Source organism: Nothobranchius furzeri, chromosome 11 (genome assembly GCF_043380555.1).
Source record: "Nothobranchius furzeri strain GRZ-AD chromosome 11, NfurGRZ-RIMD1, whole genome shotgun sequence".
Classification (NCBI taxonomy): domain Eukaryota; kingdom Metazoa; phylum Chordata; class Actinopteri; order Cyprinodontiformes; family Nothobranchiidae; genus Nothobranchius; species Nothobranchius furzeri.
Genome location: NC_091751.1, coordinates 24960581 through 24983738, shown reverse-complemented (window position 1 = coordinate 24983738; position 23158 = coordinate 24960581). Strand labels below are relative to the sequence as shown.

Below are 23158 nucleotides of genomic sequence, written 5' to 3'. Positions count from 1 at the left end.
GACGATAATCAATAAAACGATTTATATAAAATGGATCCAGAAGTTGTAGCCCGTCTCTGCCTTCAATTTTTGGTATTTTTCACCCTGTTGGTGGTTTTATTGAGCAGGTGCCACTTTTGTCATACGTTTCTTTTTAAAACGCTGCGAGCACAAGCGTGACGCGTCAACCCAGTCTCACAGTAAGACTGGGTTGGAACTGTTCAGGCTTACGCAGACAATCTTTACATTTAGAATTAGCATACAGATGTAAAATTAATGCAGTAAAATATAAATCATTTTATTTAAATATCCATTCATTATTTTACAAGCACAGAGAGCCGCATCAAACGGATGGAAGAGCCTCATGAGGCTCCAGAGCTGCGGGGTGCCGACCCCTGTGCTAGCCTACTTTATTGTCCCCAGCAATTTTTAAACGCCACTCACGTGTATGGTTATTGTCCCCAGCAATTCTGAAAACAAACTGACGCCCTTGCATGTAAGGTCTACCTTTGCCTTCAGTGGAAGTCCTCTGTGGATCAGGAATATCGAGGTCCAGTGAACCCTCTCTGGAAGCCGAACTGGTAGAAGAAGCTGCGGTTCCGATCAGACCCATCTCGAGTTACTTCAGGCACACAACACTTTGATTAGCGTCTGGGCAGATCCAAGCCTGGGCCGGTGGAGCTTTTATTCTGCAAGGAGCTGTTGTTGCCGCTGGTTGTTATAGCGACTGGATTTTTCAGCTTGTCGATGGTTCTTTCGGTTAAAGAGTAAAAGGTCAGGATTGGCCACTCCGTCACTTACTCTGGAACGCTTTGAACTGGCGTTAGAGCTGATGTGGCATAGTTTTATACCTCGGATGTTAAGGTTTGTTGTTGAATGAAAATTACCAAACACCGTCAGAAGCACGCCTCCGTCAGATCTGTAAGATTCTGATTGGATCAGTGAAAGGAATGTGTTGTGTCCCGTTAACACTACATGAAATGAGTCCTGTTGGAACACTTAAATTCACAGTACTTATTATTTCTATAGGATCATAATAAAGTAATTAATATTTTGATTTCACAGGTCGGTCACATCTTATTATATTGACTAACAGATGTTTTGAAAATAGAGTTCTTTGGCTTTTAATAAAAGAAAAGAAAGGAGTCTTCATCTTCTGTCTTCATTGCTGAAACGTAAACAGTTTGGAAGTGAATGCATGACCTTGAGGCTGTGTCAAAAGGGAATAGTTGTTAGAGGATAATAACCCTGAGAAATGGCTCCTTCATCACGTTACAGTGGTAATGAAAATGGAGGTGGTGATGACGGTGATGGTGATGGTGGTGGTGGTGGTGATGAAGATGATGGTGATGGTGATGGTGGTGGTGATGATGATGGTGATGGTGGTGGTGATGAAGATGATGGTGGTGATGATGGCGGTGGTGGTGGTAATGAAAATGATGATGATAGTGATGTTGGTGGTGGTGGTTGTGGTGATGATTGTAGTGGTGGTGGTGATGAAGATGATGGTGGTGGTGGTGATGAATATGATGGTGGTGATGATGATGGTGGTGGTGGTGGTGGTGATGAAGATGATGGCGGTGGTGGTGATGAAGATGATGGTGATGGTGATGGTGGTGGTGATGATGATGGTGATGGTGGTGGTGATGAAGATGATGGTGGTGATGATGGCGGTGGTGGTGGTAATGAAAATGGTGGTGGTGGTGATGGTGGTGGTGGTGGTGGTGGTGATGAAGATGATGGTGGTGATGATGGTGGTGGTGATGGTGGTGATGATGATGATGGTTGTCATGATGGCGGTAGTGGTAATGATAATGGTGGTGGTGGTGGTGGTGACGTGATGGTGGTGATGATGATGATGGTGGTGATAGTCGTGGTGGTAGTGATGAAGATGATGGTGGTGATGATGGTGGTAGTGGTGATTATGGCGGTGGCAGTGACGAAGATGATGGTGGTAATGATGGTGGTAGTGGTAATGAAAATGGTGGTGATGATGACGGTGATGGTGGTGGTGATGGTGATGGTGGTGGTGGTGGTGATGAAGATGATGGTGGTAATGATGGTGGTAGTGGTAATAAAAATGGTGGTGATGATGACGGTGATGGTGGTGGTGATGGTGGTGGTGGTGGTGATGAAGATGATGGTTGTCATGATGGCGGTAGTGGTAATGATAATGGTGGTGGTGGTGTTGATGACATGATGGTGGTGATGGTGGTGGTGGTGATGAAGATGATGGTTGTCATGATGGCGGTAGTGGTAATGATAATGGTGGTGGTGGTGTTGATGACATGATGGTGGTGATGGTGGTGGTGGTGATGATGATGGTGGTGGTGGTGGTGATGAAGATGGTGGTCGTGATGATGAAGATGAGGGTGGTGATGATGGTGGTAGTGGTAATGATATTGGTGGTGGTGGTGATGATGATGATGGTTGTCATGATCGCGGTAGTGGAAATGATAATGGTGGTGGTGGTGGTGATGACGTGATGGTGGTGATGGTGATGGTGGTGGTGATGGTAGTGGTGGTAGTGATGAAGATGATGGTGGTGATGATGGTGGTGGTGGTGATGATGGTGGTGGTGGTGGTGGTGATGAAGATGATGGTGGTAATGATGGCGGTAGTGGTAATGAAATTGGTGGTGGTGGTGATGATCACGGTGATGGTGGTGATGGTGATGGTGGTGGTGATGGTGTTGTTGGTGGTGGTGGTGATGAAGAAGATGGTGGTGGTGATGATGGCGGTGGTGGTGACGAAGATGATGGTGGTGGTGGTGATGTAGCCGATGGTGATGATGATGGTGGTGGTGGTGATGATGATGATGGTGGAAATGATGGCGGTAGTGGTAATGATAATGGTGGTGGTGGTGATGATGATGATGGTTGTCATGATGGCGGTAGTGGTAATGATAATGGTGGTGGTGGTGGTGGTGATGACGTGATGGTGGTGATGGTGATGGTGGTGGTGATGGTGGTGGTGGTGGTGGTGGTGATGAAGATTATGGTGGTGATGATGGTGGTGGTGGTGATGATGGTGGTGGTGGTGGTGGTGATGAAGATGGTGGTGGTGATGATGGTGGTGGTGGTGATGATGGTGGTGGTGGTGGTGGTGATGAAGATGATGGTGGTGATGATGGCGGTAGTGGTAATGATAATGGTGGTGGTGGTGGTGGTGATGACGTGATGATGGTGATGGTGGTGGTGATGGTGGTGGTGGTGGTGATGAAGATTATGGTGGTGATGATGGTGGTGGGGGTGATGATGGAGGTGATGAAAATGATGGTGGTGATGACAGTGGTGATGATGATCATCGTTGTTGTCTTCCTCCGCTTGTCCGGGTCATGGGGGCAGCATCCCAACTAGGGCGCTCCAGACCATCCTCTCCATGGCCACCTCCACCAGCTCCTCCGGCAGGACCCCAAGGAGTTCCTGGACCAGATTGGAGATGTAACCTCTCTAACGTGTCCTGGGTCGACCCGGGGGCCTCCTGCCGGCAGGACATGCCCGAAACACCTCCCCAGGGAGGCGTCCAGGAGGCATCCTGATCAGATGCCCAAACCACCTCAGCTGACTCCTTTCGATCTGGAGGAGCAGCGGTTCTACTCCGAGTCCCTCCCGAATGTCCAAGCTTCTCACCCTATCTCTAAGGCTGAGCCCGGCCACCCTACGAAGGAAACTCATTTCAGCCGCTTCTATCCGCGATCTTGTTCTTTCGGTCATTACCTAAAGCTGACGACCATAGGTGAGGATTGGGATGTAGATCGACCGGTAAATCGAGAGCCTGGCTTTCTGGCTCAGCTCCCTCTTCACCCCGACAGATCGGCTCAGCGTCCGCATCACTGCAGACGCTGAACCAATCCGCCTGTCGATCTCCCGATCCCTCCTACCCTCACTCGTGAACAAGACCCCGAGATACTTAAACTCCTCCACTTGAGGTAGGACCTCGCTCCCGACCCAGAGTTGGCAAGCCACCCTTTTCTGGTCGAGAACCATGGTCTCAGATTTGAAGGTGCTGATCCTCATCCCAGCCGCTTCACACTCGGCTGCGAACCTACCCAGCAAGAGCTGAAGGTCAGAGCTGGATGAAGCTAGGAGAACCACATCATCCGCAAAAAGCAGAGATGAGATTCTCCTGCCACCAAACTCGACACACTCCACACCACGGCTGCGCCTAGAAATTCTGTCCATAAAGGTAATGAACAGAACCGGTGACAAAGGGCAGCCCTGGCGGAGTCCAACCCTCACCAGGAACAGGTCCGACTTACTACCGGCTATGCGGACCAAACTCACGCTCCTTTGGTAAAGGGACTGAATGGCCCTTAACAGAAATCCACCCACCCCATACTCCTGGAGCGTCCCCCACAGGGTTCCCCTGGGGACACGGTCATAAGCCTTCTCCAAATCCACAAAGCACATGTGGATTGGTTGGGCAAACTCCCATGCCCCCTCCATCATCCTTGCAAGGGTATAGAGCTGGTCCACAGTTCCACAGCCAGGACGAAAACCACATTGCTCCTCCTCAATCTTAAATTCAACTATCGATCAGACCCTCCTCTCCAGTACCTTGGAGTAGACCTTTCCAGGGAGGCTGAGGAGTGTGTTCCCCCTATAGTTGGAACACACCCTCAGGTCCTTCTTAAAGATGGGGACCACCACCCCGGTCTGCCACTCCACAGGAACTACCCCCGATGACCACGCAATGTTGCAGAGACGTGTCAACCACGACAGCCCTACAACATCCATAGCCTTGAGATACCCAGGATGAATCTCATCTGCCCCCGGTGCTCCGCCGCTGTGTAGTTGTTTGACTACCTCAGCAACTTCTGCTCCAGAGATTGGACAGTCCATCCCCAGGTCTCCCGGCTCTGGTTCCTCCTCGGAATGCGTGTAGGTGGAATTGAGGAGCTTCTCAAAGTATTCCTTCCACCGTCCAACTATTGCCCCAGTTCACGGCAGCAGCTCCCCATCCCCACTGTAAACAGTGTGAGCGAGTTGCTGCCTTCCTCTCCTGAGGCGCCAGACAGTTTGCCAGAACCCCTTTGGAGCCGATCGATAGTCTTTCTCCATGGCCTCACCAAACTCCTCCCACGCCCGAGATTTTGCCTCGGCAAATGCCACTGCTGCACCCCACTTGGCTATCCGGTACCTGTCTGCTGCCTCCAGAGACCCACAGACCAGCCACGCCCTGTAGGCCTCCTTCTTCAGCCTGACAGCTCCCCGAACCTCTGGTGTCCACCAGCGGGTACGGGCGTTGCCACCACAACTGGCACCGGCCACCTTGCGACCACAGCTAACAACAGCCACCTCAACAATCGCAGGGTGGAACAAGGCCCACTCACAGTCAATGTCCCCCACTGCTTTCGGGACGCGGTCAAAGCTCTGCCGGAGGTGGGAGTTGAAGACCGTCTTGACAGGTTCTTCTGTCTGGTGATGTTGGTGATGATGGAGGTGATGGTGGTGATGAAGATGATGGTGGTGATGATGGTGGTGATGATGATGATGTTGATGATGGTGGTGATGATGGTGGTGGTGGTGATGATGATGATGGTAGTGATGATGGCGGTAGTGGTAATGATAATGGTGGTGGTGGTGGTGGTGATGATGATGATGGTAGTGATGATGGCGGTAGTGGTAATGATAATGGTGGTGGTGGTGGTGATGACGTGATGGTGGTGGTGGTGGTGATCAAGATTATGCTGGTGATGATGGTGGTGGTGGTGATGATGATGGCGGTAGTGGTAACGATAATGGTGATGGTGGTGGTAGTGGTTATGAAGATGATGATGATTGTGGTGATGATGGCAGTGGTGGTGATGAAGATTATGTTGGTGATGATGGTGGTGGTGGTGATGATGATGATGGGGGTGATGATGGTGGTAATAGTGGTGGTGATGACATTGCTGGTGGTGGTGGTGATGATGATGATGACTTTCATTTCCTGGAGGTGGATTTTCTAGCTTCTCCAGCAGGTTGTAACTGGCTCCAGTCTACACATATCTGTGGTTCTACTCAATTGCACTCCACAAAACCTTCGCATGAGTCGTTCTCTAAAATCACAGATGTTTACAAATGTTTGGATTTTGTCGTGCTACAAACTTGTTTAGATGTGCGTACCTGCCAGAGTCTTCTCTACACCTCAGATCCCTAACACAACGTGAGCCATGACTCCACGTCCAGACCGTAGTCTGGACCTTGGCTCTCTCAGAGTGTAAAAAGGGAGATGAGCTACATCCGTTTGTCTGTCTTGAGTTCACGTCTCACTTGAGTTTTTGACAAGTCTGAAAAGCTGAACTGACGTGGAAAATCCAGCCTGTAATCATTTTCACTGCAACAGAGCAACACTGAAGGCTTTATTCTACACTCTGACCCAAAACATCCAAACAGCAGATCCAGTAATGAAGGATGTGATGGGATGCTCAGCCATATCATGGCCTTTCTGTCTCGCCTGATCCGCTCTCCTCCCCATGAGGGATGCTGCTACTCTGCCTTTAACTTGGTACAAAAGTTGGAGGTCACAGATATGTTGAAGAAACCCACAGAGCATGTAACTGATATATGTCAACCTCGTTCTACTTTGACAGGCAAATGTTAGGATTTGCAGGAAGGCTGAAAGGGGCACTGCTCTGATTGACATGGCAGCATTGTGCGGGGAGCAGACTGGGTCCAATGTGTCCATCTTTAAGCTGCATTACAGCCAGACTACCATCAGTTGATTGACATCGATGCTTCACAGAGGCTCATCTGATGGGATTGGAGGGGATGCTAGTTTGAGAAAGCTCAGGATGCCTGTCACTCACAGCACAAAGCCATGTTTATATGAAAATAAAGTGGCAGTGACGCCTCTCTTGTTAGTGTTAAGTTCTGTTTGGTTGCTGATGTTTCAGAGCTGAGATGCTAGAGAGGCTTTTAGCGTTCTGCAGCAGCTCTTTGATAAGCTCCCATCTATAGAAATGTGCATTTTGATCTTTTCAGTCTAAACACAAAGCTCCGTAATCGCTGTAACCCATCTCTGCTCCACCCGCTCCACCAGGAGACATCCACCACATAAACATCCCTCACTGGGGCAGAAATCCACAGCTGAAAATGTGGCTATTCATAATAGCATGAATATTGCTTCTGAGCTGTGATATGAGCCCGCATTTGTTGTTTGTTGGAGTGGCAGCTCAGATAAAGCCCTAATCTGGATCACTGGTAATTATACTCACTCTCGGCTGTGAGGAGTTTCTCATTATTACACGGGATTGGATCCTGATGGTGCTTTTGACTTCTCCTTGTCGGCAAGTGTGGAGGAGCTCCGTCGCCTCTAGATTAGGTTAAAGTTCCAATTATACTGTGAAATATTCAAATCCTAGTCTGCTGTGATTTAGGAGTTCACTGCTGGGTTAACAGAGACGGCCCCACATTGAATAACGCTTCACTGACAGTGATGATGATGAAAACGAGCCTGGCCGTTTCAAAGACAAACCAAAGCATCTGTACCGGGCGAGGAATCGGACCGGTCCTGCTGCAGGCTGTGCAGCGAGCAGCTCGGCCTGCAGATATTAGCCACATTAAGGTTTGTTGACTGTCGCCATCCATCACAGGTGCTGGCTGCTTCCTCTCTGCATGCGTAAGCTCGGGTCTGCCGATGGACGCTCAGTTCTACTCCGCCAGCCTCTTTTAATGTAGCAGCTTGTCTAATTTGTTTGGATTAATGTTTTTAAATGAAATTAGAAATCCCCAGAAACTTCCTTGTTTCCCTCTATTGACTTATGAGACTGCTGTAATTGACTAAGGTTGTGTGGCGGGGAGGAGGGTGGGGCGGGGGAGAGAAACTGAATCATCACTCCACAGATCCCCTCTCCAGCCAGAGGGCAGAGCAAGATGAGTTGCTTTAATATCAGCTACCACCTTCTTCAGAGTTAGTCTACACACACACTCACACACACACACACACACACCATCCCGTTGGCTGTTGATCTGTGGAGTGTGTGTCTAGTGCTGTTGTGTGGACGGCAGCTTGTTGTCTGTGATTTAAGCTCCACTCCAATGTGTGTCTCACTTAACCCCGATCATATTTAATGACGTCTTTCCCTCTTAACTATCCCCTGTCTCACTTTATCTCTGTCTTCGTGTCTCCTGAGTGGACAAACAACAGATGTTTTGCTTTTGACAGCAGCTCCCTCCTGGGTGTAAATATGTTTCCCCGGGCAGTTCCCGGGGCTCAGAGGCTCAGACTGATGGTGGTGTTTTCATAAAGCGCATCTCATTAGCTCTTTTTACTCCTTACTCCTGCTTGTCTTCAGTGACTTTCAGTGTGGACCTGATTCACCTCCAACCCTCTCCACCATCTCACCTCTGGACCTGTACTGCATCTTTTCATCCATGTTTGTTTCTATCAGTTAGCTAACAACAGCTAAGAACAGTTGTTAGCTAACAACAGCTAACATGCTAACAACTAGGACTCGGGAGAAATTCGATGCTGGGGAAAATGGAACAGAATAAGGTAAATGTAAACAGAAGCTAACTGAGGAATAGCAACAGAAGAATGAATAACTATATTTAAATAACTGCTAAGGAAACACAGAGGTCAAAGTTCACTGAAACAAAAGAATACTAAACAAATAGGGACATGGGTAAAACTAAATGGAAATAAAATAATGCTCAGTGGCTGGGGAATAGGAAAGGAAGTGAGAGACCTGAGTGAAGTCCGAGGGGACCAGAGACAAAGGAGATTAGGTATGGAAAGGACACGGAGGACAAGGACACCTCGGAAGGAGAAAACATGGAATAGGGAGACAAGGGACACAGGACATGACAAAAACACCACCAGCTTTCCATTACCATAATTTTCTGGTAGATTTTCTTCTGGCTTGTCTCATGAAACATGACGTCAGGCTCTCTGCTGTCCCTAGAATTAATCACGTCTGAATGCAGATTTGTGGGTAAGATCGGCCCAAAGCACATATCTTACTGAACTCTGCAGCTAAAATAAAAGCTCTGAGTAGCTCATCTCAGGTCATGGCCAGCTGTAATCCTCCCAGTAACTGGTGCATGTAGAATATTAATAATGGCTGTTTTTGCATGTTAACTGTTTGATGTTCAGGTATTCACTTATTTCCCCTACTGGTTGAAATCGTACTTACAACTTTTGTAAATAACCCTGCTGCTAGCTTCAAACAAGTGTAGACCGTGCAATGTTCTCTCTGGTTCTTCTTCTTCTTCTTCTTCTTCTTCTTCTTCTTCTTCTTCTTCTTCTTCTTCTTCTTCTTCTTCTTCTTCTTCTTCATCTTTCCAAAAAAAGAAGTCTATTATTTATTCATAGATCACATTTTACAGTTGTTTACATTTGCAATAACATACATTTAATAGTTGACAATATACAAAAATAACACAGACATAATACGATAAGACAATAAAACAGACATAATAAGATAAGACAATAAAACAGACATAATAAGATAAGAAAATAATACAAACATAATAAGATAAGAAAATAAAACAGACATAATAAGATAAGACAATAAAACAGACATAATAAGATAAGAAAATAAAACAGACATAATAAGATAAGACAATAAAACAGACATAATAAGATAAGAAAATAATACAGACATAATAAGATAAGAAAATAAAACAGACATAATAAGATAAGACAATAAAACAGACATAATAAGATAAGAAAATAATACAGACATAATAAGATAAGACAATAAAACAGACATAATAAGATAAGACAATAAAACAGACATAATAAGATAAGAAAATAATACAGACATAATAAGATAAGAAAATAAAACAGACATAATAAGATAAGAAAATAATACAGACATAATAAGATAAGAAAATAAAACCGACATAATAAGATAAGAAAATAAAACAGACATAATAAGATAAGAAAATAATACAGACATAATAAGATAAGAAAATAAAACCAACATAATAAGATAAGAAAATAAAACAGACATAATAAGATAAGAAAATAAAACAGACATAATAAGATAAGACAATAAAACAGACCTAATAAGATAAGAAAATAATACAGACATAATAAGATAAGAAAATAAAACAGACATAATAAAATAAGAAAATAAAACAGACATAATAAGATAAGACAATAAAACAGACATAATAAGATAAGACAATAAAACAGACATAATAAGATAAGACAATAAAAAAGACATAATAAGATAAGACAATAAAACAGACATCATAAGATAAGACAATAAAACAGACATAATAAGATAAGACAATAAAACAGACATAATAAGATAAGAAAATAAAACAGACATAATAAAATAAGACAATAAAACAGACATAATAAGATAAGACAATAAAACAGACATAATAAGATAATAAAATAAAATAAAATAGACATAATAAGATAAGACAACAAAACAGACATAATAAGATGAGAAAATAAAACAGACATAATAAGATAAGAAAATAAAACAGACATAATAAGATAAGACGATAAAACAGAAATAATTAGATAAGACAATAAAACAGACATAATAAGATAAGACAATAAAACAGACATAATAAGATAAGAAAATAAAACAGACATAATAAGACAATAAAACAGACATAATAAGACAAGAAAATAAAACAGACATAATAAGATAAGACAATAAAACAGACATAATAAGATAAGAAAATAAAACAGACATAATAAAATAAGACAATAAAACAGACATAATAAGATAAGAAAATAAAACAGACATAATAAGATAAGAAAATAAAACAGACATAATAAGATAAGAAAATAAAACAGGCATAATAAGATAAGAAAATAAAACAGACATAATAAGATAACATAAAAGAAAAAAAGAAAAGCATACAAACATAACACTTAGGGATCTGCTGCGTCTAGATTGAAATGATGAAATAAATTGATAGTCTTGGTTAATTTGTTGTTCTTCTTTTTCAAAATTTCAATGCTGTTCCGATATTTCATCAGGTCTGTAATTTTGAAGTTATAAATGGAGGGAATACTTTTCTGAAAAACAATTTTATGTAAATAATATTTTGCTAAAATTATGATCAAATTAATTATATATTTTTCATTGGATGATAGATGAGGATTAGTAACAATGAGTATTTCAAATTTGCTTAAAAATATCTATTTGTAGCTTTTTGGAAATATATTTTTGTAGATGGAAACAAAATAATGTTACATGAAAACAATCAACAAAAATATGCTTAATCATTTCTCCATGACAACCACAAAAAGTACAGATGTCAGAAATAATTGGAAAAAAAATACAGATGTTCGCTTTTGACGGGTAATATGTGTGTACAATTTTGAACAAGACTTATTTTATCTTATTCACAATAACGTATTGGTGAGGTAGCAGAAAGATCCTGTTCCATTGTTTTGCATTCATTAAAGTCCATCGGTGTTTACATATCGGTGTTGATACAGGATCAATTACTTTTCTAATAACAGAATTATTATATTTCTTATCTGTAATTAAGATCCCGGAAATAGTTGGTGGTCTGACTGCTGCAGATAAGATGTTTTATTGTATGGTTTGTGCTAAAGAAAATATACTAACAGGGATAGATTTAATTACTATGTTATACTCTTCTTGTGAAGACTTAATATTATATTTTTCTATGAAGTCTTTGTGAGATAATATTTCACCATTAGTATTTAACCCTTTGATGCGTGAATTATGAAATCTTCAACCATGATTTTTGTAACAATTTTTTTCATTCGTCTTTAGGTGTGAATGAAACAAATTTCAACAAATATTTTTTGTAAAATTTTATACTTTACAAATAATTTATTACATGTCCACCTTGGTGGACAGCGTGCATTCTGAGCATGAAATATGTTGGTTTGGCTTACTGAAGTCCAAATGGAGGGGCTCAAATGCAATAAAGTCTTCAACAGCTGTGCTTAATAGCAAAAACAAATAAATAACAATTTTGAGAGAACAGATCTTTTTACCTTGTCAGGCTTGTTTTTCCATATAAAATTGAAAAGTTCTATCAAGTTGGGAACAAAGGGATTTGAGAATATCTAATATCGAGAAGATATAAGCTGCTCTGGACATTCCCTCTGCCTTGCTTAACAGAACTCTACCATATATGGATACATCTCTGGAGTTCCAACAATTACCGGTAAATTTAGATTTAATAGCCTGAGTTACTGGGAGCATATTTAGGTTCGTTATTTCGTAAAATATTGGATGAGTCAGAACATGTTTCTATTCCGTACAAGTTAGCATACCGGTAATACTTGGACACAAATTAGGATATAATATTATAGTCTGTTGTTATGTCATTTCCTATTTTTAATTTAGTTAGGGTACATCTTTCAATGTTTCTTTTTTCAATACTAAAGAAATATTTCCTGTTTTTCTCTCCGTCTTCCAACCATTTTAGTCTTGCTCTTACGAAGGCACCTTTAGCTTTTTCTTTATATATGTCATCTAATTCAGATTGAAAGGAGTCTAACTGTAGTAATTTTTCATTGTCAGTTAAATTCAGAGTAATGTCCGATATGCATTTAATTAAAGATTATATTCTAGTTTTTCTTTTTTAGCTAAGTCCTTGCTTAAACTAATGGCAAGTTTTCTAAATTCACAGTTCCCAATGTTTCCCAAACTCATTTGCAGCTATTGCTTGTTCAATATCGTTTTAAAAGTTTGTTTGTAGTTTCTATAAAGCAATTATTATTCAATAAAGAGTTGTTAAATTTCCAATAATTAAATTTTTTTATGCTGTTGAGATAGATTAAATTTGATAAGAATAGTTTTATGATCTGTCATAATAGTCGGACTTATTTTCAGTTCGGAGACCTGTTTATGGAGGTTGTTGGACACCAGCCAGAAGTCAATTCGGGAACAGCGCAATAGATCTTTATTATTCCATGTGTATTGTTTCGTTGTTGGGTTATGATGTCGCCAAATGTCCATTAAGTTTAATCTTTTGCTAAATTTGATAAGACTGTTTTCCCCATCTCTACATTTAGAATATCTAGAGGGGTGTCTGTCTAGTTCTTGAGACCATATCATAGTCCAATCTCCTCCAAAACAATCTTGGCTGAAGGGTATTTACAGGTAAGAGAGTTAATAGCATTTTCAGTCTCATTTAATAAATAACAGTTTACAGAGTCTGAGTTATACCCGTAGATGTTCCCTAATAGGAAAATATGTGCATGAAACTCTATTATCAAAAATATGTAGTGACCTTTAATATCAATTTTTTATCTAATATTTTTCCATCAAATTTGTCCTTTAATACAGTGACTCCAGCAGACCTATTGGATCCACGAGAAAGCCAAATGTCTTTCCCCTATTGGTTTTTCCAGAATGTTTCATCCTCTAAGCAAGCGTGACTTTCTTGTAGAAAAATAAAATGAGTTTTTGCCTCCTTGCAGAACAAGAAAAATGCGTTTCTTTTTACAATATTTCGCAGACCCCTGGTGTTTATCGAGCTGAAAGTAAGCTCCAGAAATAAAACTTAAGAGAAACTATCACAATATTTCCTAAAGAACGTCAACTGAACAAAACGACTCCTATATTAGGTATTTGACCCTTTCACCTTGTTAAATAAAACATTTTGTGTAACAGATGAATTGCTTTGGAAAACTTTTCAGCATAGAAATAACAATTGAACATATGTGAAGAAACATTTGGGATATACTTGCGTTAAACAGAGTCAAAAACTATTTACTATTATTGACAGGAATATAGATTTATAATAAAACACTGTTGGGAACTCAATCCAAGTATTTCCTAAGAGCTAGGATGTGAAATACAGTCAATCAGGACCAATCCCTACGCAGTTCTTTTTTTTTAATGATTCAGTTCAGTTTTCAGATGACAGGTGGATTTCCTTACCATTTATGAAACCTTTGACTCCCACAAAGTAAGCTTTGCTCCCATCTTTGCGTGCTCTTTCGATGAGGGGCCACAGCGCCGCTCTCTTCTCTTTGTCTTCTTTAATCAAGTCTTCTCCAAAACGAAGCGTTGTTTTTCACAGCTCTCCAGACCTCATCCCTGATGAAGCAAAAGGCGAACAGGATGATGATACTGCGGTTTTAGCCGTTTGCTCGTTTCCCCAGCCTGTGTGCGATGTCGATTCCCTCCGCTGCTTTGGCATCCATTCCTGGCAAAATCTTTTGACTGATGTCCGCCACTCTTTGTTTGATGATCTCGTTATCTTCCTCGGGTAAGCCATAGAGTCGCAGGCTCCATCTCCGCTTGTAGCGTTCAGCATTAATCACCCGCTCCTTCAGTGAAATTATTGCCACCTGATGCTTTTCACATTGCTTCTTCAGGACCTTATTTTCCAATTTTATATCATTTATCTCTTTGTGTGCGAACTCAAGAGAAACTTTCAGTTCCTTGATATCTGCTGCGTTGCTGCTTATCAATGTGCCAGCTCGTCTGCTCTATCGTTTACAGCTTTTAAAATTGTCATCTGTAGTTCATACATAGATGGTTCCGGTAGCCCTCTGTTAAGTCTCTTGGGAGCTGGGCTACTCAATGGAGAGTCATGGAGGGGGGTGGGTTCCATCTCTTTCTCCTGTGAAACTTCATAGTCATGATCGCCGAGCAGTTCATGCCGAGCCTTCGTGTGTGTCCGAATCCACGGGAAGGATGCTTGTAAGAGTGCATTTTGAGGTCGATGACGTCACAGCGCAGCAACGTGTACAGCCTGAATTCCAAGAATACTCATTCTCGCGTCCTCAAATGCGTCCTCGCTCCGCCCACATTTCAAGGACGGGTCTGTTGTATCCTCACAGAGCAAGGCTATCCCAGAATGCTTTGCGCACCGGCTGTGGATTTTCAACAGGAAGAGAAAATGGGGAGAGCTACGAAGTTTTAAACGTACGTTTGTTAAAAACTTGCCGTAGAAACCTAAAAAGCTTAAAGCGGTTCAGTTTATAGACACTTTTCGTTTGTGTATTTGTTTTTTAAATTACATTTTAGGCAGAAATCAGCCAGAACGAGTTTGTTTTGCAGGTCCCAGTTATTCCCATGTGTGTGTGTGTGTGTGTGTGTGTGTGTGTGTGTGTGTGTGTGTGTGTGTGTAGCGAATTAAACTTATTTGTTTTAAGGACAGCAGAGCAAAGAAGCGTTTTTATTAATCTTAGAGGTGAAGAGTGAAGCTGTTTACACACAACCACAGAAGTTCTTCTGTGAAAAGTAGTTTCACATTCACATTTCACACAAGTAAAACGTGTTTGTGTGAAAAATATAATTTTTATCTTTTCATGTGGATAAATGTAAAAATGTGTTTATTGCCTTTTTGTCACCTGTGGTCTCTGATTTTCTCTGTAGGACTGCAGGTGTCCAGGATCAGGAGAGGCTTTACCTGGTGGTCATCCTGGGAGAGAGAAGCCTTCTACTGTCATCATGTTAATGTTATTTAGCTGTTTGATATTTGAACACATTTATTAAAACAAATACTAACTGATAACTCTTTCTGGTCATTAACTTTATCACCAGTTTTATTATTACAGATGTTTTTGAACATGTTACATGAACAGAAAATGAAAAGATGGTAAGGAGACAAGATTATTTATAATACGTTACACTTATTTACAGATCAAAACCAGTATGGACCAGTTGTGTACGGTTAAAGCAGGATTAACCTGAGTGACTCTTCCTGGATCATTTATTTAAACTGAGTGAGCAGGAAGTCTTTAACAGTGCAGCTGGATCTGCTGCAGGAGGATCCAGACGTGGATGGAGGGCTGGAGCAGACCCGTGGCTGGACGTTTCTGGCCAGAGGAACATCATACAGGATGGTCTGCAGAGAGAGCTTTGGGATGCTTCCTCTCACTGTCCACTCCATCGTCCATCTACAGGGACTGCTGGGCTTGCTCAGACGACGGTTGTTACATCTCTGTGAATGACTTGCCTGTTAACAGTAGTGGTGGTCTGCTGGTACCTCCTGCAGGACAGAGCACCACTGACCTCCTCCACACACATCTTCCTCACGCTCATCCTCCAGACCCACAACTTCACCAGCACAGAGGCAGATGTGCAGCACAGTGCATGCTGACCTGTAATAGATTAAAAATGAGGTTTTTTATTGAAAAATGTTAAACAGACATATGACCTGCAGCACACTGGTTCTGTTCAGTTTAAAGAAAAGCAGCAGGGAATAGTTAAATAAAAACTACAGAGAATTTACATTTTTAAGACAGATCTAATCATTATTAGGCTTAAGTTGAATAAACAAATGCACATTGAAAACACTTTTACGCTATTTTATTAAAATGCCTGTTTTTTAAAACGTTTTACCCCCATTTGATGCAAAATAAGAAGTTCTAACGTCCAATTTACATCAGAAAACATCCTGCTGCATTCAACATTTATAATGCATTTGGTTTATATTAATTACCTACATGATAATACTCTGTAGTAATCTGTTGTGTATGTTTAACAAGTTCATTCTGTAGCTTAAAACATACATGAAACCATCTAAAGTTAACATGTAAGTCCTGAAAGCTTCTAGAATAAACAAAGTTACTTTACCTGAAAACGGTTGTGACCAAACGCTGCTGATGGACGTGAAGCTGCTGTAGCTCCTTAATATTCCTGCTCGATTTTCGCTAGCTTTAGCATTTTTCCATTGCGTGCAGCTGCCGCCATGGCTGTGACGGGACCTACGGGTCACCGTAGAGATGAAGGCTAGACTGTCCGAATTCAGAGCCTCTGGGATCCGGTTTTAGCGGTCTAGCAAGGACCCGGCCTTGCTGGACTGGCGAGGACCCGTACTCATAAGCATCCTACCCATGGATACTGACACACCCTTCTTTTCACTTGGGGTTGAGTCCTTTCTCTTTAATTCCAGGTTTTTTTTTTTTGTTGGTGACTCATTTTTTCCTTTGTTGGTTTAGCTTGGCGTATTTCGCTTACAACTCACCCAACAGTTCTCCGCTGTAGTTTTTTTTTTTTCTTCTTCTTTCGACGTATATCCAAGTGTTACCATTTTAAATGTATACCAGGTCTTTAGTTACTATTAAACTAAGGCATTTTGTCGTATTTACGGCTCTTTAAAAGGTTTATAAAGGTTGGGGTCCAATTTTAAACAGGAGATGCTCTAGATTGTTACCGCTTTTGCTGCCATCTTGCCGGACTCCACTCTCTTCTTCTTCTTCTTCTTCGACAGTCTGCAAACTGAAAAAGCTAACTGCTAGCCATTGCATTAGCTACCGGCACAGTAAGCAGCTATTGCTGTAAGGCAGGTAGAGGTCTATAGAGTGCTGTCCCATGTGGAGCTGCTCAAGCTTCTGGCTCATGAACCACTGACACCAGTTTGAACTGGTTCATGAGTGTTAAGACGTCCTTATTTGATCAGATTGTGTGTCGGTCAGCGAGGTGAAGCTAGACTGGAAGCCTTTATGATCTTGTGGAACAAAGATGGAGACTCTATAATGTATTGAACTAACATTTGCACCAGTTTAAAAATGGGAATGAGAGGGAGTTTATGAAGAGAGACCAGCTATACCACCTCAAAGGGACATTTCAGACGTTGTGATGAACCAGTTCCAGGTTGCTGTTTAGTGATCCTGATTTTATAAATTCTGCGGTATTTTCACATGTCAAAGCTGCAGCATAACTCTGTGTAGGGACTAAAAGTCATGTTGGGAACGTTCCTAACAGTGAATCAAGCTAGTTGTGATTTTCTAAAGCAACTATCAGCTCCACTCATCACCACACCAACACATCACCCTTAGCTCAGCCTGTTGGAGACAATTTTCCAGGATTAGTGAGAAGTCCTCCCCTCTTGTATTTCCATGCCTTTAACGTCTCTCTGTTTCCTCGCATTAATGCACTGAAACATGTTAGTGAGCTCTTTTTTCTTCACCACTCTTCCTGTCCCCATTCCATTCTGGTGTTGGTGTAGATTATGGAGACAGTATAGCTGTATTAATGGCACCTCTGGCTTCACGCTGCTCTCTGCTACCTGTCATAGGTCTGCTTCCACATCCCATCATCGCCAGTGCGTCCCACTGACATTGTTAGTCTCATTATTGCAGGCCCAGCCACCTGGCTCAGCTCACAGTCACACATTATCAACCATCCTGCCAGCGTTCCTGAGAGCTCGGCTTTGTGGAGCCGATTTACTGTATATTAGTGTCACACATATGGAGTGGGAGCACTGAGGTGATCATTAGCAGCAGCCTGACACGTGTGTGTGTGTGTGTGTGCGTGCGTGCGTGCGTGCGTGCGTGCGTGTGTGTGTGTGTTTGTGTGTGTGTGTGTGTGTGTGTGTGTGTGTGTTGCAGAACTCCAGTGCAGACCACCGTGTGAGGCTTGACCTGGGCCTGTGGGACAAGTTCAGTGAGCTGGCCACCAAGTGCATTATCAAGATTGTGGAGTTTGCCAAACGAGTGCCTGGCTTCACGATGTTGACCATCGCCGATCAGATCACGCTCCTGAAAGCTGCCTGCCTGGACATCCTGGTGGGTGTCAACTTCTTTTATTGTGAAAGAGTATAATATGTCATTACAAACTGCTCAGATCACAGTGTTTCCACAGGAAACAGAAAGAGCTTTCAGATAAACAACAGTATCTCCCTGATGTACCGTGTGGGAAGCTGTCCAGGGACAAAAATGTAAATTTACACAAAGATATCAAACATTAAAATGATTGAACGGGTCTTTTTGTGTGAAAGTACATTAGGGAAAACGCAGTTCAAATTAAAGCCCAAATAGAAAAATAAAAGGTTCAAATATATGGCGACTGACATCAAGATCTTGAGATTAAAGTCAAGATAATGGGAATAAAACTGAGATTAAAACAACACTTATTAAGTTTCCCGCTTCTCCGCCCTATTGGTTGAAAGCAGAATTACAACTGTTTTAAACAACCCTGCAGCAGCCTGCAGTAGCTAGCGCTAACAACAAGCTAACGCTAACATGAGATAACTGATACTAAATAAGACACGAAGTAAAAAGATCCACAGTGTTGGACAAAAAATATTATTGCTTACAAGTCCCGTAGCAACAAAGCCAGGTCACCATCAGTCCATGGTTTTGTTGCCTCCTTCAGCTCAAACTAGTATAGCTGATGTTCACTCTGGTTTTAGCTCTTTGCTTTGCCTCCAAAGACATTACTCTCTTACTTTTACTTACATGATGCCAACAAAAAAAGATACATTTACTAGCCTTTATACTAGGTCCCAGCACAACAAACAGCTATTGCCTAAAAACGGGTAAAGACCTCCTGCTAGGTGCATTTACACTTAGGTCACCTCGGCCAGGGCCGGGTGGGGACAGCCCGTACCCGCGCAGCCAGGTTGTGTTTACAAAGCCTTCTCAGGAATGTGGGCGTTGGCGAGGATGTGGGCAGATCCACTTAAGTTAGTAAACAAAAGTGGGCATGAACAGTGCTTTGGACACTCAGACATGAAGCACACTGCTTCCTGCTCTCTCACTGAGCAGCTGTGCAGCTGTGGGCTCCTCTCCCATCCAAGAGCGCTCCCAGCACACAGCCAATGCTCATACTGCAGTCAGTTGCTGTTTACCCCACTGCATCCAGATTGATAATGAATCGTGCATGCAGGAAGCCACCGCTGGGGGGTTCTCCCTGCACCAATCAGAGGCTCCCACTAGTGGGTAGGCGTGAGAGTGACACAACTTCAGCCGGGCCAGTCAGTGCATAGGTTGGCAGTTTCTGGTCAGCAGAATGCTGTCAAATGTGAAGTTATTCAAGTTTCCGGCTCAAGAATCACTGAAACCAATTTGAAAGCAACAGCTTAAAGTTTTACAAACTATTTGGTGTTTCAATAACACAATTTTGTGATTTAGGTCAAATGTTGTGAAAAGTGAAAGATGTTTTGTGTTAAAGAGATTAAAATGAAAATATCCAGATTTAAGTAGAATTATTCAAAAAAAAGTCCAAAATGTTTTCATCCACAGCAACAACTTTTACAGAACCCACAGACTTTCCTCCAGGCCTTCACAATAAAAGCCTTGTTCATTCATTTATGTATATTTGAATCCTCATAAAACATCTGAAGCTTACAAAAACACGTTGGCTGGATCCAGATATTCAGTATGAGATAGGCATTATGGGTGATGCACTTTTTAAAGTCTTTTGTTATAAATAATAATTGAGATCTTATTGTTTCAGACTTTTTTTAGAACTTAGTGTTTAGAGTTATTTTATTACAGCAAAGTTTAGTTTAGCTAACTGGAAACTCTTAAGACCTGAAACGCTGATGGAGTTTGTGTAATTTCTTTATTTTCCTGACCACCAGCCAAACTCTTTGGCTCTAGACGAGGCCGCTACCCTCCAGGGAACATTTAGCATTCGTCTCTAATGTTCATTTACACAGGAGCGTGTCTAGTGTGGCTCCCGGTATTCCCATCTCTGTGAGGTGCTGGATTCATCCTGGGTAGTGTAGAGTTAACTACACACTAGAATCAACACTGCTTGCTATCAGTTGTTAGATTCTGAAAATGACCACCCAGTTTCCGGAGACCCCCTTTCGGATCCGAGATGTCAAGTGGAGATGATTTCCTCTGGGCACGAGGATGGTAGAACGACTTCTATGCGACCAAATCAGTCCTGGGTTGTCTCCGTGGGTCACACGACTGATGAACTATTGGCGTCTCAAAGTCCGTAGCTCTGAAGGAGTTTTTCGTCTTAACTCAGAAATCAATAACTCTGGGTAGAGTTTTCGTTAGCTGTTTATAGTTTTGTTTATTCTTAGCTATTCTTGTCGGCATGACAAAACAGCAGGTGGAGGTTTAGGGACGGCCGTTCCCTTCCTCCGTGATGTTGGTTCAAGAACTGACTGAAGCTGGTGATGGTTACAGTTTACCAAGCTCTCAGGACACTCCCATTCTCTCAGCAAGAAAGCTTGGTCATGCGTCAAAAACGTGTTGCAGTTATCGTTTATCTGGACTCTGTGTTAGATGGATAAGGTGGAACTGACCTTCTTTACTGAACACATCTTTTACCGTCATCAACCATAATCATAATTAATCATTATTATACCCAAAGCATAAATTCATTTCATGTAATTAAAATACTTTTATACTGAACCAAGTGATCATTTATGATGATTTTCATAAACAGTAATAAAATCAAATATATTTTATTAATATTATCATTTAATTATTATCATCCTGAACTTGAAGTGTCCTCCTCCTGGGATGGAACAGCAGCAGATAGGTGATATGTTCTTCCAGACATCATGGCTCCTTGATTAATCTGTGGATTTAAATGTACTGTTTGACCCAGCTCGATTCAGCTGGGTAAATGTGACCTTTGCCACAAATTAGAGGACCTTGATGATGCTACAGAAGTGACCAGTTCAGAAGATGACCTTGTGTCTGATTTTCAGCATCTGTCTGGTTGCTTCTGTGTTTTCTGACATGTTCCCTGTTATTAATGTGTAGCAGTGCCTCTGAGCCTATATTTGGGGACACCCTGCTGTTTATGGAGCACAGATGCAGAATGCCTGCAGCAGCCGCTGGCTGAATGTTTGTCATCTAGCAGCTGGTAAGTGAAGCGGTGTACAGTAGTAATGTAGCCTCGGTGATGAGATGGAGAAAAGGCAAACGGCTGTTTCTCTTCCTCCTCTGTCCCTCATCATGCATACTTGGCTGTGAGAGAGGAGACAGATGGGAGGGAGGTCATTTGCGTTTGTTGCTCAGAGCCAGAGGAAGGAAGAGAAAGTACAAAGAAAGTGATGACGTGGTTGTGTTTAATTTGGCGATCCCTAAAGTCTGATGCTGTTAGAAACTGAATAGAGGCCATGTTTGAATCTGCATCAGTTATATTGGTAATGGGGTAAAGCTGTTAGAGCAAGCCACATAATGAAAATGTCTGACTCATTTCTCGAGTGACAGGATCTGATGGTTGCAGAATATGGTACAACACCAGCTTGGGACACGAGCAGACACCCAGTTCTCAGCTGCTACTAGGGGTGTGCCATCTTAGGTACCTCACGAGTAGATTTTGATTCAGGGTCTTGAGATTCGATTATTAAGCGCTTATCACAATTACCACTATTTTTGATGCATTTTTTCACCCTTTAATGTCATAGATTATTCGTACTTTCAAATGAAGTCAGCACACATTCATTCAAGCTACCAAATACCTTTTACTTTGCTATCCTATTCACATACTGAACACATACCCCACGTTTGCATGAAATCTACAAGATGAACACAAATAATTAACATTTAGGTAAGCAGTCAGTTTGGTTTTTGTAAACAGAATCAGCTGAGGCGGCAAACTGGAGCGATGCAGAGATACAGCTTCTGGATGTAGATCTGAAGATTACCTTTTGGAGTGGCTCGTGTAAAAACTTAAAGAGGGTGGCTTCAGTCAGTAAAACAAAGCTATGTTCAAGCTAAAGGGAACTCCGTGACGGCGTGGAGACAGCCCCCACACCCCATTTATACCGCCATGGCATAATCTTTGTGAAAACACATGACTGCACCACATTAATGCCTCAGATGGACCACGTATACAGTACATGACCAAAGGCTCCCTGGTGCCGCCTCAGCTTTGCAGAAAAGCATTGTAGTTTTATGTTAATCCTTCCTCGATTGTTGGCTGGCTAGGAGGAAAAATCATCAGCTTCTTTTCTTCATCTAACCCGGGATGGAGACGTGTAAGGCACTGTCTCGTGTTAGCAGTGTTGCTGTTGTATTTTACTAGAGTTTTACTCAACTTCCCTTTAATCCTGGTGAGGAAATCCTACACGCAGAGGCGGAAACAAGCTGTCGCCATTGTTCTTTTGTTTTATTCTGCTGGTCCATCACCTGAAGTGTCCGGACGGCACGGGGAACTTTACTGTCCCCCCCACACACTTCTAAAGTGAAAATTACTTCCATGATTCATCAGAAAGCAAACTAATATTAGCGTAAATGCAGAGCAGGAAGAGAGCCTGGTGAATGAGGGAACTCCTCGTGCGGAGGTTTTCAGCCCAGATGATTGTGTCTGTAGCGGCTGGTGGACTGAACTACGAGAGCGACAGAGGTGAGGAGTTGAAGGCCGGTTGTGATGACTCTCTGGCTCTCGCTCAGCCATCATCATCTGCTCACCAGAACATTTGATGGTGAAGGACGCAGATATTGTGCACAAGGGCTCGGTGAGGGAGTATCAGCGGCGACATCAAACACCAGGCTGTGTGTGTGTGTGTGTGTGTGTGTGTGTGTGTGTGTGTGTGTGTGTGTGTGTGTGTGGGTGTGGGTGGCCAGCCAGCCAGTG

The 23158-nt window shown here is 42.2% G+C and overlaps 1 protein-coding gene across 2 annotated transcripts in view; it reads left to right on the top strand.

Annotated features, from left to right (window-relative positions):
* The window catches only part of LOC107383247 (retinoic acid receptor beta), a 289762-nt gene that overhangs the window by 239337 nt on the left and 27267 nt on the right, over positions 1–23158 (top strand). For both annotated transcript variants that reach the window (XM_054745637.2, XM_054745639.2), the window contains one exon: positions 18214–18390. In XM_054745637.2, the coding sequence (XP_054601612.1) occupies positions 18214–18390 (177 nt within the window). The remainder of the gene's footprint in view (positions 1–18213; positions 18391–23158) is intronic.